The sequence below is a fragment of the Equus asinus genome, chromosome 1 (genome assembly GCF_041296235.1).
Source record: "Equus asinus isolate D_3611 breed Donkey chromosome 1, EquAss-T2T_v2, whole genome shotgun sequence".
NCBI classification, from domain to species: Eukaryota; Metazoa; Chordata; class Mammalia; order Perissodactyla; family Equidae; genus Equus; species Equus asinus.
The window spans coordinates 205,100,965-205,121,018 of record NC_091790.1 but is presented as its reverse complement, the minus strand read 5'-3'; the positions used below and the strand labels follow the sequence as shown (position 1 = coordinate 205,121,018).

Here is a 20,054-nt window from a genome sequence, read left to right as displayed (position 1 = left end):
GTAAGTCCAGTATGGAAAATGATGGGCAGGATTAAGCTCAATGGAAGGTTAGTATAACAATAAAATTTGACACACAGAGAAGCACTTTTCAGAAAGACAAGTCAGCTGCTTTCCATTGTTTTGAATTTGGGCTGAGCCTACAGCCAGTCTGGGATTGTTGGGGCTTTAATTTATCTATTAAGTGGCACTTGCCCATTGAGCGGTTTTAATATATCACGTGACTTGGATCCTAGAAGATTGGGAACCACCTGTCGCTGGCAGAGTGCAACACATGATGGCTTCAAGTTAGTTGCTTGCTTCACTGCCTTGTTCTTCTCGCCAGTAATGACACAAAACCTCCGTCTTCTGGGGAGAGCACCACACCAGCCACCCCCTCTCCTCTGCCTACAGACTCCGCGCTCCTCCCTCTCCTCCTGCCCCTGGAGGTCCCAGGCAAGGAGCTCTTGCTCTGTACACGCTCTCTCTAGGATGTCCGCAACTTCTGAGTTCTCCCCTCAAATCCTTCACACATCAACTCACTTTGCAGCCCATGTTCTTCTCTTCCTCCCTGCTCTGGCAGTCCACAAGTCTTAGATGTATTTCTACATAACCCTAAGAGTCTCTCATACCAATTCTTCGCCCAGTTTCTTCAAGTTTCCTTTTTATCTAGAGAGTCCTAGATAACTTAGACCAGGGGCAGAACAGAATTTAACTTCCCCAGGTACGACTGCTGCATCAATCGCCACTTCTTTTTGAATCAGAAAGGACCACCTCTCCCACTGGGAGACTCACAAATAAGTGATGCTTGCACTTACTAACACGGAATCTTGTTTTTCTGGGTTTTCTTCTACTTCTTCATCTTTTTTTTTAATACCACATTTACCTTCACTGCAGACATCTCACATTGCCTTTTCCTTTAACACAGTTACACAAAAAATTTAACTCTCATGAAAGTCAAAGCCAGATCCTCTCTTTCAGTATCTAATTTTACTACAGAAAGAAGCAACAGGATCTAATGAAAGAGCGCAGGACAGGGAACGTCAGAAGTCATCACCTATGTGCCCTTGGAAAGGCCGACCCTCTCTCAGAATTCAAGCTCCACGCATGTTAATGTCCACCTTTATACAATTCTATTCACTTCAGGAAACTCTTCTGTAATGGCATTATTACAAAGAATCAGATTACTAATTTAAACCATCAGTCAACACTAGGTCCTGGGTCCCATAATTTAATAGGAGAACAGACACAGGGGGCTATAGATCAGGACTTGTACAGCTCAGAGAAAACTAACAGGCAACCAGAAATATTGTTACACACATGAGGTATTATCAGACCAACTGGTTTTCAGATCTAGGGAAGTTACAGAGGTGATCCAACTTAACATATAGCAAAAGACCCAAGTTAGCCAATAGAACACAGAATATTTCCATAAGAAAAGATGGGCTTTTTGGAGATCTTTCAAAGAAAGGCACATTCTCATTTATGTGTGAGATTCCTGAGCCCAAGAGGGCGCACTAGGTCACGGGGCACACCTGTGAGGGCTTTTCCAACTCTGATTTTGGGATGCATGAGGCCTGCGTGCGTGCGTGCGTGCGTGCGTGCGTAAATATCCACACACATACAGATACAGAATCCGCCACTAAAAACTTAATCCTGCTCAATATTTGAGCAAAAATGTGTCACAGCTCATTGGAAGCATGGAGAATTAATCTTTCTGTCTTCTCTTACTCTCAACAGCATTACTGATCACTGCTTTTTGACTTTAAGCCATTTGAAATGAGGATAGTGTACTTTAAGATAAATTTGTGCTTGTATTTATTGTAACAAAAAAAATCCCTTAATTTGGTTCTCTAAAGAAAGATTTAGTTTGTGAGAATACACTAAATTTAAACCAAATTATCCTCAGCTTCTTCTACTTCGCCCATTAGGCTTAACTCGAGGCACGTGGAAAAGCAGGGTGCAGGCCAACGCAGATTTGGTTTTTACTGAGGAGCCTCTTATCATCTGCCTGGCTTCAGAGCCAAAGGATAAATTCACACAGCTTAAAAGCTCTATTGTTTCTAAACATCTCTGGGCTATTAATACTTCATTTAAAAATAAATTTTAGGGGCCAGCCCCATGGCTGAGCGGTTAAGTTCCTGTGCTCTGCTTTGGTGGCCCAGGGTTTCACCAGTTCGGATCCCGGGCACGGACATAGCACCGCTCATCAGGCCACACTGAGGCAGCATCCCACATGACACAACTAGAAGGACCCACAACTAGAATATACAACTATGCACCTGGGGGCTTTGGGGAGAAGAACAAGAAGAAAAAAAGATTGGCAACAGATGTTAGCTCAGGGCTAATCTTTAATAAACAAATAAATTTTAGCATCTCCAAAGAGAAAGAGAAATGGTCTTCTAGGAGTCAACTGTCCCTGTTGTTTATTCCAATGTGTTCACACAGGATCCTTTAAAAAAAAAAAACTCTTTCCACATATTTATCTATTTTTAGTACATATTTTAGCAAGCCATTGGGAAAAGAACCAGCAATCTCTAATTAATAAGTAAAATCACTTGATTTTAAATCTTTTCCTTTTTTCATTAATTTCCAGTAATCTTTGGCATACAAAAGTTATTTCCAGCTGCCACACGCACGCCTGGCTCCCAACTCCAAGGCAGGTAGGAACCTGGACCAGGCCTCTGTGAGCTTGCTAAGGACTACGCGGCGATCTCGTGCAACAACCAAACACGTTTAAAGAGTGTTGGCGACAAGCAACAGGCTACCTTAAATCCCAGTCCTCAGATAAGGCCTCACAAGATGAGATGGACGGCACCACTCCCAGGGAGTCTCAGTTCAGATTTGGTGATATGGACCCAGCCATGAAGTTAATTAGTACAATTAGAGTCCCAACTTAAAACCCAAACCAAACCACAAACCAGCATCTCTCTCTTTCTCTCTACTAAAAAAAAAAAAGAAATGGAACCTATTCCTCTGTCTTGGTCTCCCTACAAATTCTCTATAAATTCCAGCCTGGGCATGGGATTATCCCCAAAGTTTCATTAGCAACAAGGAAAAAAAGGAAATAAAGAACTGGATAGCTCATTAAGAGCTCTGCAGTCTGAGCACACAGAAAAATAGTTTAAACACCTTTTTAACACTGATAAAGAATGGAGGAAGAAGAAACAGTCTTCATGAACCAAGTATCTTATTTATCTCTGTGTTTGGGGCAATTTGTTACGATCTGAGCCAACATCCCCCAAGGTCTATTGATTTGAGATGTGAGATCTTTGTCCCCCACCCTGTTCGCTTCTACAAGCTGCGTCCTGCTGTTGACCCTCTCTGTTTGACTTCACAGGGTGGGCTCTGTGCATTTTTCAGGGTCAAGAAGAAGCCACTCTGAGAATGGAGGAAAGGGGCCTTCCCACCTGCTCCCTCGGCCACAGCCTCCTCTGGTGTTCAGTGTTCTGCCAGGTGAGGTCCTCCACGACAGAGGCAGGTTCAGGTATGAGGGTTTACAATGATTAAAACATACGAGATCAAGAGCTTATACATCCTCCAAAACCCACACCCTACTTAACTACTTCCATGCTGCTGGCATGTGGAGGTATCAGGCAAAATGACAGCAAAACTAAGGAGGAGCCACGGACCTTCTTTTTTACATAACACAGTTTGGGCTTTTGAGTGCCCCCCTTGGGTTCAGAGCTATGAAGAGCAGTGTGTTCTTTCCGTAATTATTGCCTCTGTCCCATGGTTGGGAATGCTACCTGAGTCCTGGCTGGAGCCTGTAAGCCCACGGCACGCTGATTTTACAGCTAGTGAGGGCAGAGAAGTGTCACAAAAGGAAGCCCAGTTGGTCCCTAATGTAGGGTGGACACATTTGTTTATTGAGCAAATACCCTGTAGAACTGTTTACAGGGAGGAGGGCTTGCTTGCCTCTGGGAACCTCAGTGTTCACGCCGCACTGAGCGCTAACCCTCACACGAGCCTGCCCACTGGATAGAGAACTCTTAGATTTCTGTATTTACAAAATCTCCTTCCCAGAAGAAATAAAACCATATTTAAGTTCTGATGATGATGATACTAAGAAAATGGTCTCTTTCTTTAATCAAAAACTGGTCTTTGAGGAAATGACCAAAAAAATGCAGCTCACACTAAATAACAGATTCAAAGTTGTCTTCACAGGGTCTCTGAACTGTTGATGATGGATTGTTACACAGTGTCCCCAAAGAGGCTCTTTGCTTTCCTGAACTCTAGAGGGGTCTCCTTGCCTGGCAGCAATCCTAGCAAGTGGGAGCCAGCAACACCCCTAAAATAAAGAGGGAAAATAGCTTATGCTGTTGATTCACCAAGCTGGAGCAAACTGCTTTGCAAATCTACCGGTGTCTCCTAGGATCTATTTTAATGATCTGCCTGAGCAGAACTAAGCAGTGATTAAAAGATAAGAACCCTCAAGATCTTCTGAGGAGGGAGTTACAATATCTACATGAGTGCCAAAATACAGCTTGCTGGCTCCCTTTCCTCCCCGAGACTCGGAGCCTCTGCAGATGGTGGGCCTCTTCAGGGCAGGGTGGGTGGCTGCCCGCTGCCATATGGGGACACCAGTGCAGTCCCGCCATCCTGGACCGGCCAGCCCCACTAAGACCTGCTACTTCTCAGCTGGGGATCCCACTTGGCCCTAACTCTACACCCTCCGGCTTTTCTGGCAGGGAGAGTCTGCACTCTATCTGCCAGGGCTGAGCAGCAGCAATCTCTTCATACCTTCAGAAATACTTAGGAAAAGAGGAGGAAAAGGGACACAGGTATCAAAGGAAAAGTCCTTTAAACACTGCTCACACGTCGCCTTTTGACTTGTGCTGGAACCACAGCCAAGTCCTGGTGGAGGGTCAGAATAAGCTGAATTTTGAGGCGGGGGCTACTCACCTTCTCCATTCCGCCCCCAAAATTACCAATGAGTTGGACACCTTCACAACTGACACACGCTGAATTAGGCAGCTCTGACAAGAGGCCTTTTGTCCCAAGGTCCCTTCACATCAAGTTTATCTCGCCAGATGCTCCCTGTGCCTATGCATTATTGATAGACCAGGAGATCTTTTAAAAATAGCAGTAGGGGCAGAGGAGAAGGGCAGACCCCAGCCGCCCTCATTCAGCACTTTTGCGCCTCCTCCCAGCTCTGTGGCTCAGTCATCACAAATACAAAATCATTCAAGAAACACATATTTCCTCCTCTCTCTCTCTCTCTCACACGCACAGGCACACGCACACTCACAGACACGCGCACTCACAGGCACACTCCAGAAGGCAGCAGTACCTGTTCCTGCTGTTGCACGGATTTCCCTGAGGCGTTCGGGTCCTTGGCTGTAGTCATGATTTCCTGTCCAGAGCGCCCACCCGCACAGGGGCAGGTGCGATCTGACGGTGAGTTTGGAGCCACCAGAGTCCAATCGGCGGGGAGGATTGTGATCTAGTCCATACTTCGGAAATCACACGGCTATTTTGGGGAGAGTGGGGGAGGGAGAGTGGGGAGACCAGCCTAGTTCTCTCTTTAAATGCAAAGAGCAGAGAGCGGATCCGAAGAGGGAAGATGCTGCGGCTTAGTGGGGCTTCTCCAATTAGCAACAGCCTCTGCAATCGCCACAGAAACAATGATAACTGCTTAGCAACCGGCAACTGGCGGCGCGGTGCAGGAAGGGGACCCGAGTGATGCGCGCTGCTCCCGCCCGCCTCCCTCCCGCGGCGCACGGCGCATGCTCCGGCCGCGGTCTGCTGGGGAGGGGGTGCGGGGGGAGGGGACCCAGGCGGGGGCGCGCGGCCACGGCCCCGGGAACTTGTCGCCGCCCTGTGCGGGTGGCCGATCCTGTGCCCCCCTAGCAGCGCTCCCCGGCAGGTCACACCCGGGCGAGGGGCGCTAAAGGGCCACACGAGGGATGGTCTTTGTTTTTTCCTTCTGCCAAGTGCCCGGTGCGTTCGAGAAGGAAGGTGCTCTGTGGGCACCAAAGAACGACTCCTTTGCTGTGTGCCGGTGGATTTGCAGGAATGCTAGACCTGGAAGTCTTGGCCTCTATTTTCGTTGAAATTCAGAAAACTTATTGTGATCTATCTTTTAACTCAAAGAGCCTCCTGGTTCTCTTTTAAAATCAACCAGGTCCTCAAGGGTGTCTGTCGGTTAAAAGAAAAAAGGGAAAAGCCTGCGGGGTGACCTTATAGGAAGGCAAGGCTCCCTGCTGATGCCTGAGCTCAAGGAGAAAGCAGGACAGAGGTCGCCCCCCTGCTGTCCCCGTCTGAAGTCCTTGCTACCTCGCGCTGACCGCGGACGCTGCCGCAGCCAAGCCCCTACCCTGGGCGACACAGGTGGGCGGGTAGAGCATGCAGTGAGCGCACAGCGCATCAGCTCCGAGTTAAGCTTGATTAGCCACCAGTTTGCAGGCAGTAATGTCTGTGGCCTTGCAGAAACACGGGCCAAATCAGCGCCCGGAGGCCTTCTGCCGCCCCTGTGTGTGCGATCGTCCTCTCTTCATGCTTTTCTGACGACTCCTAGTCTTGCACGACCGCCTCCACCCCAAGGGCTTCAGGCCACCCCCACACACAGCACCAACAAGAATAAGGAAAGAATAAGAAAGTCTGTGGGGCCTTCACACTTCTATAAAGCCCGTAGTTCCTTGTGGAGAGAAGGCAAAGTAGACAGGTTTCCATTTAAAAGGTGTTTAGTAGTAGACTTCCCTTCTTTCAGCTTCTTCCCAAGGCCGCCACCCCCAGTCATCTTACAAAGCAAACACTAGACAGTCCAGGCCATTACGTCCTTTAGAGTTGACAGATGAGTGCAGATGGTGGCAGAGGTGCCTGGTCACCTCTCCCACAGCCCGAACTTAATTCTGGTCTAAGTTATTTACTTGGCACAGATTGCAAGGGGTCAGGATGGGCAGCTGGGAGCTGGCATGGTTTGTCAAGAGTACAAACAGGAACCCCACGTAAAACCCTGGAAGGCTTTGCTTGGTGTTTGCTGCCTTGTGTTTAGACTTCCCAGCAGGACCGGAAGTTTCCGGGGTGGGAACCAGGTGGCTCCCCGTCTAATTGGTGGAGGTGGCCCCACTACCGGAGTGCCTGGAAGATAAGTTATTTCATTGTTGTCTGGAGGGAGTACGCCAGGCCAAGCAATGCCCAGGTGAGTCTTCAAACAGTTACAGGCCCAAAAAGTGAAAAGGGAAGCCACGGCCACCTGAGTCCCTAAGCAAGCCTGCCATGGGGACCCCGGCAGCAAAGACTCATAAAGGAGGCCTGGGCAGCGAGGTCCCCTCACATGCCTGGAACACAGCAGCCCGGAGGCCCTCGGTGACAGCTGAGATCAGCAGCCCTGCTGCAAATTAGCCTGTCACTATTTCAGTCTCATTCCTGAGCATCTCAGAAATTGGTCTGTCCTCCAGAGTTTCCTCTTAAATTAAAACCTCGGAGGTGGGTCACATCTTAAACCACCATCTGTTAACATCTCTGAAGGATCCACTGCTAACCCACGGAAGCCAGGAATACCACCGGGACTGATCCTGGGGACAGGGACAATCGCGGGAGAAGAGGAGGGAGCCGGCCGTGCCTCCTCCTCACTGTTGCCAGGGCCCTGGGTCTGACGGAGTTGGTGGTATCCCAGGGGTGCTCAGCTGTATGTGGTGGGGAACAGCATGAAAGCCCTTCAGGCACTTCCCTTTTACTTCTCAGCAAAGACCTTAAGTGCTATTTTACATCTAACATGAATATGGATAGAATGCAAAGTTCACACGCGTTTGCAAAATGACACCTGATTCTTCAAAGGCATCTCCCGCTGGCATCAGATCATCACTTGGGGGCTTGCCCGCTAGCCCCCCAGGCTCCCCACACCTGTCATTCATCAACTGTTTTCAAGAGCCGTTGGGAGGAAAAGTTGGCATGAGGAGGTTGTGCCACTCAGAACCTTTCTGTGGGATGTTCTGGCAGGAGGTCCCCCGGGGGCCAACTGCTCTGCATACGACTTGACTTTCCTGCTTTTAAATGAGAAAGGGCAGGATTTCCTGCCAAACGTGGCAGCCGCACGGATGAACCTGGGGGCCTTCATGCTGAGCAAAGTGAGCCGGTCACAGAAGGACAAACACCGCATGACTCCACTCATCTGAGGATCCTAAAGGAGTCAAACCCACAGAAGCAGAGACTAGAATGGTGGTTGCCAGAGGCCGGGGGAGCGGGAACTGAGAGTTGCTGTTCAATGGCATAAAATTTATGATATGCCAGAGGAAAAAGTCCTAGAGATCTGCTGTGCCACATTGTGCCTATAGTTAGCCACACTGCACTGCACACTTAAAAACCTGGTAAGAGGGTAGATCTCATGTTAAGTGTTCTTATCACAGTAAAATTTTAAAAAAGAGAGAGTGAAAGGGCTGCCTTTTATCCATATTTTAAAATTAATCAGTATCCCCCCAGAGGACAAACACCGTGCTGAAGTCCACAACCATACAAGCTGAAGGGCTGTGACTATTACTGCAGACACGGAGACACCCATCACCCATGAGAGGTGAGAACTGAGCGCTCCCGGGCGTTCTCAGCACCGTCATGGAAAACGCATCCTCAGAGAGACGGTGAACGACTGCAAATGTGGGGCATGCTGCCCGCTACGCTTGCACTGAACAAAAAAAAAGAATTTACAGAAAAATTTCTGGAAAGCATCATGTATAAATACTATGGTTTTCAGTAACTGTGGACTGCAGGAGAACCCACTCACAGAAGAGCTGCAGGGGACTCTGCACTCCTTCCCCATTCCTTACTCCATGAATATTTAATTACTATCGTAGGTACTTAGCAAAGGGGAAAGTCAATGCTTACCTGCTCCTGGTGATAATGACAAAAATAGTGGCCATCTGTATCGCACGAAGTGTGATACACCCAGTCCTCAGCCACTCTGTGAGGCAAGCACTGCTGTGTCCCCCATTTTACAAAAGGAAATGGATATTGAGAGACTTTAAATATGAAACCCATGGTTACCCAGCGAGTAAGTAGCCAAACCAGAACTCACATCTCCGCAGTTTAGGCCTGGGACCATCATATTGCAGTGTCTTGAAATGCCTGAATACTTCAACAGAATATTGAAACTATTTAACTGGTCTATGTGCCAGGAACAACACTGAGCACCTCATACATATTATCTTAATTCATCCTTAAAAATCTCTTAGACACATGTTGTATTAGTTTGGCACAACAAAGCGCTATAGACTGGGTGACCAGCACAATAGAAATTTATTTTCCCACAATTCTGGAGGCTAGAAGTCCGAGATTATGGTGTTGGTTCCTTCTGAGGCCTCTCTCCTTAGCTTGTACATGGTCATCTTCTCACCTAGTCCTCACATGGTCATCCCTCTGTGAGTGTCTGTGTCCTAACCTCCTCTTCTTATAAGGAAATCGGTCAGATTGGATTAGGGAGCCCCTCAATGACCTCATTTTACCTTAATCATCTCTTTAGAGACACTACCTCTAAATGTAGTCAGATTCAGAGGTACTAGGGGGCAGGACTTCAACATATGAATTTTGGGGAAGATACAATTCAGCCCATAACATTTATTATTAGCCCCAAACACTTATTATTAGCCCCATTTTACCTATGGGGAATTTGAGGCTTAAAATGATCTAAGAAACTCTTCCAAAGTCATATAGTCAGTGGAAATGGCAGAATTGGCATTCAGATCCAGTTCTGCTTGATCAAAACCCTTGCTGCACACCACACACACACACACTCAAACACATGAATACACATGCAAGCACACATATGCACAAACACCCACAGACTTATTGTGTCACTTCAAACACCTGCCAAGGGCTTCGGCAGGAAGGAGCTCCTCCCCTAAATTCCCCAGACAAGAGTAAGGCTCCTCCAAGAATGTACAACGGAGAAAGGAGAGTCTCTTCAGTAAATGGTGCTGGGAAAACTGGACAGCCAAAGGCAAAAGAATGAAAGTTGACCTTTATCTTATACCATACACAAAAATTAACTCAAAATGGATTACAACTTGACTGTAACACCTGAAACCATGAAGCTCCTAGAAGAAAACATAGGCAGTACACTCTGTGACATTGATCTTAGCAGCATCTTTTTGAATATGTCTCCCCAGGCAAGGGAAACAAAAGAAAAAATTTAAACAAATGGGACTACATCAGACTAACAAGCTTCTGCACAGCAAAGGAAACCATCAACAAAATGAAAGTACAACCCACCAATTAGGAGAATATATTTGCAAATCATATATCTGACAAGACGTTAATATCCAAAATATAGAAAGAACTCATACAACTCAACAACAACGAAAAAAAACAACCTGATCAAAAAATGGGCAGAGGATATGAACAGACATTTTTCCGAAGAATATATACAGGTGTCCAACAGGCACATGAAATGATGCACATGAAAAGAGGAAATGCAAATCAAAACTACAATGAGAACTACACCTCACCCCATCAGAATGACTATAATTAAAAAGACGAGAAATAACAAGTGTTGGAAAGGATGTGGACTCTCGTACACTGCTTGTGGGAATGTACACTTTCCATGCAGCCACTATGGAAAACAGTATGGAGATTCCTCAAAAAATTAAAAATAGAAATACCATATGACCCAGCTATCCCACTACTGGGTATTTACCCAAAGAACATGAAATCAACAACTCAAAAAGATTTATGTCCCCTATGTTCATCACAGCATTATTTGTAATAGCCAAGACAAGATGTGGAAGCAAGCCAATTGCCCATCAATAGATGAATGGATAAAGAAGATGTGGTGTATACACACAATGGAATACTACTCAGCCATAAAAAAGACAAAATCATGCCATTTGCAACAACGTGGATGGCCCTTGTGGGTATTATGCTAAGCGAAGTAAGTCAGACTTAGAAAGACAAATACTGTATGACTTCACTCAGATGTGGAAGATAAACAAATATAGATAAGGAGAAACTGTTGGTGGTTACTCGAGGAGAAGGGGTTGGGGGCAGGGGGAAAGGAGTAAAGGGGTACATGTGTATGGTGATGGATGGTAACTAGACTTTTGGTGGTGAACACGATGCAGCCTATACAGAAGCTGAAATATAATGATATACACCTGAAATTTACATAATGTTATAAACCTATGTCACCTCAATTAAAAAAAAAAGAGTGAGGGTCCCAACTATCCTAGCTTCTGCTATGCAAAAGTCGGCTAAAAGGGTCTAGCTAAGGCCTTGTGGGTGAGTCCTTCTCTCTTGGGTCTAGGAAGGATCCCGTTTGATGGAGCACAAGTGCTTCCAAGCAGCATCTCAGCCTTTCCAGACGAGTGCTCCTCCCGCCAGGGGGCAGGCAGAGATATGTCTGCCCTGCATGCACCTTCATTCTGCAGCTGAGGACATTCTGGGAGCCAAGATGCTGAGCAAGGCCTACACCAGTGGCTGATTCTGGGCCAAGACAGCATTTCACGGCTCACTGGGGCACAGGCAGCTGGAGCCTGGCAGAGGATGGGGCAGGCCTGCCTGCCAACGAGGACACCACCAGCTGCTTGTCTTGCCATGTTATTCACCTCCCATTCCCACTGGCAGTGTTGTCCAGTTCTATTAGAAATCTCTCAGATACCTGCCACCAGCCTCGCTGAATGGACCAGAGGCACTATCAGTCCTCTGCAGGTGCACCTGGGCAGAGGCTAGTTCACGTGGGTGGGCTGGTTTAGCCTTGATCCTGTCTCTCCCCGCCAGGTGTGTCCAACTAGGGCAGCTGGCACAGGCTCAGCTGATTAGATTTGTTTGTAGATGTGCAAGCCTGGATCCCTCTGAAGCTTGATGCGACTGACCGCTCCTCTGATTTCCACTCCCCTTGCCATGAGTAGCCAATCAGCTAAGAAGACTTTGCTTCAAGAAGCACTCAATCAGAAAGTGTTTATCAAGCACCTACTATGTGCAGACAGTGAAATCACCTACAAGACGCAGGCACGCCGGCTGACTTGTTGCTGTAAGATAGAGAGCAAAGTGTCTTGAGAATAGGGTCCATGAAGATTTTGACTTGTTTAGCATTTACCATCTGCAAGAGAAGCCACTTCTAACTTACAATTCCCTGAAAATCAAAAAGAATGTGGGCAGCAAAGTAAGATTCCCTGAAGGGTCGGGCCAGGATCCAAAGAAGCAAGTTGAAATATACACATACATATGTGGATAAGTTTCCTGAACTGAAGACCAGGTTTCCCATGTTGAGGGCCACATGTCCATAGTCGCCACTATAGTTTTATCCAGAAGTCAACCTCCAACGGAGGGGTCATCCCTTCACTTTTGGGGATTTGTTTGGTTTTGGTTTTGGATTTACCTTGAGAATCCATTATGTAAATGCTGATATCCCTGGAAATTGCAAGAGCCTGTGTGATCAATTCACGCCTGGGTGAGAGTAATGGGCAGCCCAAAGAAAGAGGCGGCACCTGAAGGGAGAAGCTCTGGGAAGAAAGAGGACAGGGTCTAGGAAGAGGACTAGGAAGCACCCAGAAGCTGAGTTTCCCACATGGCCTGTGAACTCCTCTATTGGCTGGTGAACCTCACCTAGGGGGTAGGATATCCCCATGGCATCAGAACTGCTATGAAGCCCGGACAAATTCTTCTTCTCAAGTTCTGTAACTCACTTGTTTTGTGTTCACTCATCTAAATTTGGTGAAATACTTCCCATTCAACAAGAATGTGTCAAAGAAGAGCCACGGCGAGTTGGGGTGCATAGAAATGTGGAGAGTTTCAGAGATGAAAATGTCGAACTGAACCAGACTTAGCAATCAAGGCTGAACAACTGGGTCCATTTTGGCCACACTTTGAATCACAGCTGGTGGAGTTAACGGGGCCCAAAGGCTCCCCACCCCCCAGGCTTTGAGCCAGAAGGGTTTCTTCTTGGCACATCAGAAGAGCTGCGTGGACCACAGCCCTGCCCTCGAGTGTGCTGTAAACAGGGAGGGATGGCTGCTGTGGAGCTTCCAAAGCCCAGCTAGGCTGGCAGCTCACACGTCAATGTTTCAGGCACCGTTTGTAGAGCAACAGACGTCATGGGTCTTCTTTGGCTAAGAGTATCATTGGTACATATACATACATGCATATATATATATACATGTAATTTAGAGAGAGATTTATTTTAAAGAATTGGCTCACTCCATTGGGGTAGTTTGCAGATCCAAAATCTGCAAGATGATGACCCAGCAGGCTGGAAACCTAGGGAAGAGTTGATATGTTGCAGTTCAAGTCAGAAGGCCATCTGGAGGCAGAATTCCCTCTTCCTTGGGAAAGTTCTGTTGTTTTTCCCTTAAGGCCTTCAACTGATTGGATGAGGTCCACCCATGTTATTGAGGTTAATCTGCTTTACTCAAAGCTAACTAATTTAAATGCTAATCACATTAAAAAAAAATCCCTCCACAGCAACATCTAGTTTGACCATAACTGGGTACCATGGCCCAGCCACATTGACACATAAAATTAACTATGACAGGCTATGAGTAGAAGTCACTGGTAGCAGTATCTGTCAGGGTGTATACTCTCAGTTTACTCTCCTTCTCCTCCCTCCCTTTTCCCATCTTTCTACCTGGAATGCTTGCTACAGTCTTGAACGTGAGACCAAGAGCATCCATGGGAGAAAACAGATGGAGCCTACATCCCTGGAGATCTGGGGACGAGTGGCCTTAGCATCCCTGGGCTGCTACCTCCAAACACTCTATGCAGGAAAGGGAAATGAATTTTTCTCTCATATAAGTCACTGTTATTTTACATTTGCACCACCGAGCTGCACTCAAATTAATACAGTACAAATTCCTCTTCTGTCTTCTCTTCGTATTTCTCCTGACAGTTGTATTAAAAGAGTCCCCCTCAAATGATAGCTGATGATATTAGGAAGAAACAGTGGCTGGTCTATTCTATCAGGCCCACTAAATTGATGCTGATTTCTAGATGTAGCAAGTGGGTGAGCATCTACATCAGGGTCCCCACACTGTGGCCCATGAGCCAGACCTGACCCACTTCCTGTTGTTTCACATAAAGTTTTATTGGAACGCAGCTGTGCCCATTCACTTACAGACTGTCTTATATGGCTGCTTTTGCACTACAACAGCAGAGCTGACACCCATGACAAAGGCCGGTGGCCTGTAAAGTATAAAATATTTACGATGTGGTCCTCTGCAGAATACGTTTACCAACCCCTGGCCTAGAGTGACTCTGTTACATGTCAACTAAAGGTAAGTCAATTCACGCAGAATCACAAATTCAATGGAAAAACTCTTCCAATATCAAGATAGAGCCACACCTGCAAAAAGGAAAGACAATAGGAAAAAAATCCCAACACATTTTACAATCAGCCTAGCAGACACACCTCTCAGGGATACAAATATTTATACGAATTACAGCAGTTCCCCTCCCACACTGCTTGTCAGAGTTATCTCATCTTTGTACCTTAGACTGAGGTTCGCTGACAGGCCTCCATCACAGGCTTCAACATACATCCTCACAGCATCCTCCCCAAATGCCACGATACGTCCTTGGGATGGGGCTGAGCACCCTGAGAGCAGGAATCTCCTGTGGATTTGGGAAATACTAAAGACATTCGAATAGCCTGCCAATCCACACCTCCACCACTTACAGTGAGTGCTCAAATATATTTGTGTGGATAAATGGATAATGTGGTATATTCAAAGGAATTCAATTACAAGTCACATTAGAGTGTTTTTTCATCTTTTCTTTTCCTAAAACACAGTCCCCTAGCTGACCACAAACCTTTACAAGATAAGGTAATGAAGGCTAATCACTCTTTCTGGGGACCAAGGCCACAGGCGGCTTGGCCTGAGCCAATGTGACCAGCTGCCTGGGAAGCCAAGGGCTGTGTTTACTGTGAAACTACTGTGTGCTTTGTATGTAAGTCAGAAGATCTGCTCTCATGGCCTCACAATCTAATAGGAGGGGGAAACTGGTAACAAATAAATGCCTTTGCTCCTGCCTTAGGAAATCCAAGGAGAAAGATGGGGTGGTGGGCACGTGGGCATTAGTAGCACCCTGGGTGGCCATCCATGTGGGACAGGCTACGCAGAGTGTATTGGAGGCACGCCATGCAGTGCTAAGCAATGAGTAGAAGAAGCAGATTGTGTACACAGAGCAGCAGGGATGGATTGTAAACTCAGTGCTTAAGGAAGAAAATCAGAAATATAAACACATATATATATGTAAATATGTGTGGAAACAAAACACATGTATGTAAACGCAAACCTTAACAAACAAAAAGGCGCTCATACAAAAGGTGTGTTTTGCAAAAATACATAAAAACAAAAAGCTGCTTATCAAACATGATGTTTGCTGATGGTAGGGAGGGAAAGGGGAGTAAATTATGAGTGAAATAAGGAAGAACGAAGAAAGAGGGTGGTCTTTGCTTGGACCACTGATGATAACGAGCCATACACTCCACCTCTGTAAATCTCAGTTTCCTTGCCTGTAAATAAGGGCCGAGAGAGCCAAACACAATGTAGTCAGAGCCCTCCGGAGTCCTGCGTCGTCACATATAGGATCTTATTTAACCCCCCCAACAATCCTAGGCAAGACCTGTTTTACTTCTTTATTTACAGCTAAGGAAATTGGGCCTTAGCAAGAAGGGGTCATTTGCCCAAGGTCACACAGATGGCCGTGTGATTGATGGGCCTGGGTGTGAATCCTTATTGAAGCCCAATTCTCTGCTCTCTGTGTTGGAGCACACACTCTCTGAATTAGGTATTCCCTAAATTCTCTTCCAGTCGGACAATTCTATTTTGTGAGTCCAGATAGATATGGCAAGGTTGATAATCAAATTTCTGAAAATTGGTGTTATGCCAAAGGATGTTTAAACCAACTCACATTCATGTTCACATCCTGGCTTTTAGACGGCAGCCTCAGTTCAGCTGGGAGAGGAACCAAATGCAATACCAGCGGCATGACATGTTGAAAACCTCCTTTCAAAGTTCTCATGTTTCATCCCAAAGTAGCTTAATTCCATCCAAGTTGCTTTGCCTTTCATGTCTCTCCCAACGATCTTGCCCCTTTAAACAGGGCCACAGAACAAGGGCACTGGCAGCCGGCCAGGTGGGCCACAGGAGCTGGCCCATCACGGCTCAGCTCTGCCTGCTCCTCCTCGGGAGCCTCACGAGCCGGGAGGACCTTGGCAAGAGCAGCTCGACAGATGCCTTTTTTATGGTTTCTAATGGCCCCAGCTGAAATTTCTGGGGCTGTTCGCGTGGCCCTAGTTGGGTGCCAGCTGTGGAATAAGCTCTTGTGTTGTCTGGGTAACACATGGCATGGTGGGGACTTGTATTTCCACTGACACGTTGTCTTCAAGGTGTTGCAGGAAAGACATCCTCAAAGGAGCCCCCTGGATAATCCTCCGGCATGGATTTCACATCCTTCTGGTTTCCCAGAAGCTCTGCTCCCCTCCCTGCCTTCTGGCCTGGGCCTGGATGTCTGGGATCAGGACAGACAGGGTTCGGAAGGAGTTTTCATACCCACACAGGAAAATGTGATTTATGTAAAATGTTCCTGCAAACATTTTTCATGCTTCATTTTCAACACCAAATAAAGGAATAAGCAGATCCATGCAGAAAATTCCCAGAGAAGGATCAGTCATTGAAATCCCTATTGTCCGACTTTGCAAAACACATCTGATTTGGCTTTGGGGATGAGTGTAAATGATAGTGTAAATGACATTCAAATGGGCCACTTAAAACTGGAGGTACATATAAACAACGGCAGTCTAAGACACTTGGTGTTTTCCCTTGGATGGCATGATCAAAGCAAGGGCATTAACGGAGTAGAGTCAAAGACACCATGTCTTCCACCAAAGCACTAGCTCCACCCCTCACTCCTTCCATCTGGGGAGCTCCTGTTCATCTTCCAACACCCAGTTCAAATACCACCTCCTACCTCCTCATAGAGTTGATCCCTTGCTTCGCTGTTCTCCCATCACAGTTTTTATGTCCATGTTTGTGTGAAGTCCTTGTTACATCACAGCACCACTGTCCATTTCCCTGCCTGGTTTCCTAGCCCCACTGTGCGCCATCCAGGGCAGGGCCTAAGCAAGATGAAGGGCTGCATATCAGGGAAAGGAAGGGTCTTTGAGATCAGAGTTGAGTCCCAGGTCTGTTCACTTGCTGGCTGTGCGTAAGCTACTGAGTCCAGGTTTCAGCTGGTAAACAGACACAACAGTAGCCGGGCCTGTGGACTGCTGTCCGGATTAAATTAGATAAACTCTGCAGACCGTGGGACACAGAGCAGTGCTCAGTTAACGGCTCTCTCACTGCTGGACCGAGATCTCCTCAAGGGCATGTCTTCTTCTCCACATCCCCAGCGCTTAGCACACAAAAAACAACGCGACGACGGTGTGTTAGGAAGAGAACTTCTGGAACGTTTGAGTGTCACCTTGAGTGAAATCAAGAGGACAAGAGTCTCTCTCCACATGATGCAGTAAACGATCAGAACCAGATCAATTTAGACAACTCATTATCGGCAAAGGAACTCAGACAGAATCACACACGCAGAGTCCCTCACAGAGCCGTACAAGGCAGTGTGGTCACGGTTTATGAATAACTAAGGGATGGAAACATGACATAGAAGACATGTATATAAGCTGCCCTGGGAGGACGCAACAAAATCCAGAGAAGGGAATGTAGGATGGAATGACTCAGCCAGACGTTTTCAAATTGTGCTAGAGGAAGCCCCTCCTGTGCTGCCAAGATGACGGAGCTGGGAGAAGAGGCTTCCCGAGGACTCGGGGCTCCATCCCCACTCTCACCCCCATTCCAGCATCCAGCCAGGGCGCCTCCTCTTGCGCATCCTTGACACGAGCTGCACGTCATTGGAACAAAGGGCTCCGTAGCTTCAAACACTTGGGAACCAGGGAGTCCGTCACTGCAGATGACCACCTTTCAAAGGAGAAAGGATGAAAAGGGTGGAACAGTGACCACTAAAGAGATGAAAACTTCTCACATTCTAGAAATCAAAGATGAAACACAGGGGAAGATACATTTCATCAATCCATCAGCCAGCCATAAAAGGGTATGGGTGCCTTATTACGTCTTTTTTAAGAGTCTCTCTTCCTGAAAATTAGAACTAAGTGAAAGTCCTTAAGAATTAAAGCCCAGCCTGTGAAATCACAATAAAAAGAGAAAATCTCCTACGTGAAGTGAGAGATGAGGCCCTGAGTGGGGAGTCGATCTTCAGTGACCCCCCATCAGAAACAGAAAAGATAAGTCCTTGGTGAGAACACAAAAACACCCTGATGGAGACAACTACTCTCCTAAGATAATAGAAAACAAGATTTATACTATGAAATTAACCTATGCTATTACTTATCCTGTCAACCAGCATTAACACAGAGAGCATAGAATAAAATAGTAGATAGACGTGGACGGAACTCTTAGTAAGGGTATTATTATTTTGTGAAACTTTGGTGAATGGGGTCACTTGTGAAATATTAGAAAGCTGCTGCTCTGCGTTCTATAAGAAGTCAAAAGAGAAACTGTGCCTGTCTGTGATTTCCTTTTATTCCAAAATATTTCTCTCCCTTTCTAAGAATGCTCTGAACCCTTAGCTTCTGCAGGAAGCCTTCAGAAGCTGACACCAAATCCAGCTCCTTAAGCAGCCTCAGGCTCCAACACTCAGTAACTTCCCATTTTCAACATATCCATTTACAAAATATGCCACTATGCCAGATCAACCAAAGTTATATGGAAAAAAGCATGTGATAGACCAAAGCACACCTAAAATGAAGTAGTACTCATGTAAATTATGTCCCTTACAAAGACTCTCAGATCTATGCTAGCAAAGAAAGATCGTCCTTGTACATCAGGAAATTAGCCCAGTTTGAGCCACATCTCAGAAAGAATCCAAGACTAAAACCTACAAAACGCTTACTGAGTTCTCAAAGCCCGTCCTGAGCAAGATGACAGGCAGAAAAGAATGCAATCAATATGGTAACATTTGTAAGGGACCAGAAAGGATCCAATTCTAAAATATGGTCCTCATCAAGAATTCAGAATGACAATTACGTTTGTATCCTTTGTGGTTGGTATCATTCATAAAACTATTAATAATAGATATAGCTGACAGACATAGGACAACCCATATCTCTACATTAACTTAGATTTGAGAATCTGTCAATGGGTCACATTAACAAACCTGCCCTACCAGAAGGACTAACTTGAAGAAATAATAGTTTTTAGATTCAGGGCTTCCTGTACTCTCCTCACCAGTTTTCAGAAGCCCTCCTCATCCTTCAGATGAAGTATGGTCTCCCGATGTGTCTGGATTTTTGCTGTATCTCTGAAAAGGAACTGAGTCAATACCCTCATTGATACTGGAGTATTCATGATGGCCCATGCTTTCCTTCTCTGGAGAGTTTATGTTCTAATAGAGAACACTCAACCGTCCATCATTAGGTTCATTCTGGATGGGAAGCCACCTTAGGGTATTCCTCTTAGGACAAGACAAGAACATGATGTCATGGGTGACTGGACCAGGGCCTGTGCCTGACCCAAGGACAGACAATCTACAGCTGCAAATCCCACGGAAAGAGGAGAGTCAGGCCCATCGGATTCTCCCTTTCAGCAACTTGAATTCAGAAAAATCAAGAGTCTGTTAGAAGTCAGCAGTCAGATTGAAGCTGGAGGCCAGGCTGTAAGGAAGCAGCTACAATGATGCAGCTAGGAAGACTAGTGCAGTGTAGAGGTAGGAAGAGTAAAAGTATGAATGCGCGTGGAGAACAGTTGGCAGAAGGAAGGAAGCGAGGCCTCACTGCCGGAAGAGAGGAGGGACGAGGAGCTGGACCCTGGAGTGGCCTTGGTTCTGGGAGACTTGCCAGTTCCTGTTTCTGGGGGTGGGGGTTGTAGCCTTACAATAATTTGTTTATCCAGAGATAATCGAATGTAACTTTCACTTGTGCAGTCAGAAGAACCTAACTGAACCAGCTCTGGCCTATATTTTGGAATTTATGCAAACTCAGAGGCCCAGTTGGTTTCCAACATAACATTTGGTGGTAGTGATGCAAGTAAAAGGAACCCGCACAGTCTGATGCTTAAGGATCCCAAGGTCAGTCTCCACCTTGG

The 20,054-nt window shown here is 46.4% G+C and overlaps 1 protein-coding gene across 4 annotated transcripts in view; it reads right to left on the bottom strand.

Annotated features, from left to right (window-relative positions):
* DPP6 (dipeptidyl peptidase like 6) overlaps window positions 1-20,054 on the bottom strand; it is a 988,762-nt gene that overhangs the window by 507,826 nt on the left and 460,882 nt on the right. The window contains exon 1 of one of the 4 annotated variants that reach the window (XM_044765681.2): window positions 5,270-5,723. The exons of the other annotated variants lie outside the window; for them this stretch is intronic. Within the exon in view, the coding sequence (XP_044621616.2) occupies window positions 5,270-5,326 (57 nt within the window). The 5' untranslated portion in view covers window positions 5,327-5,723. Of the gene's footprint in view, window positions 1-5,269; window positions 5,724-20,054 lie in introns of those variants that run through there. 4 annotated transcript variants of the gene reach the window in all.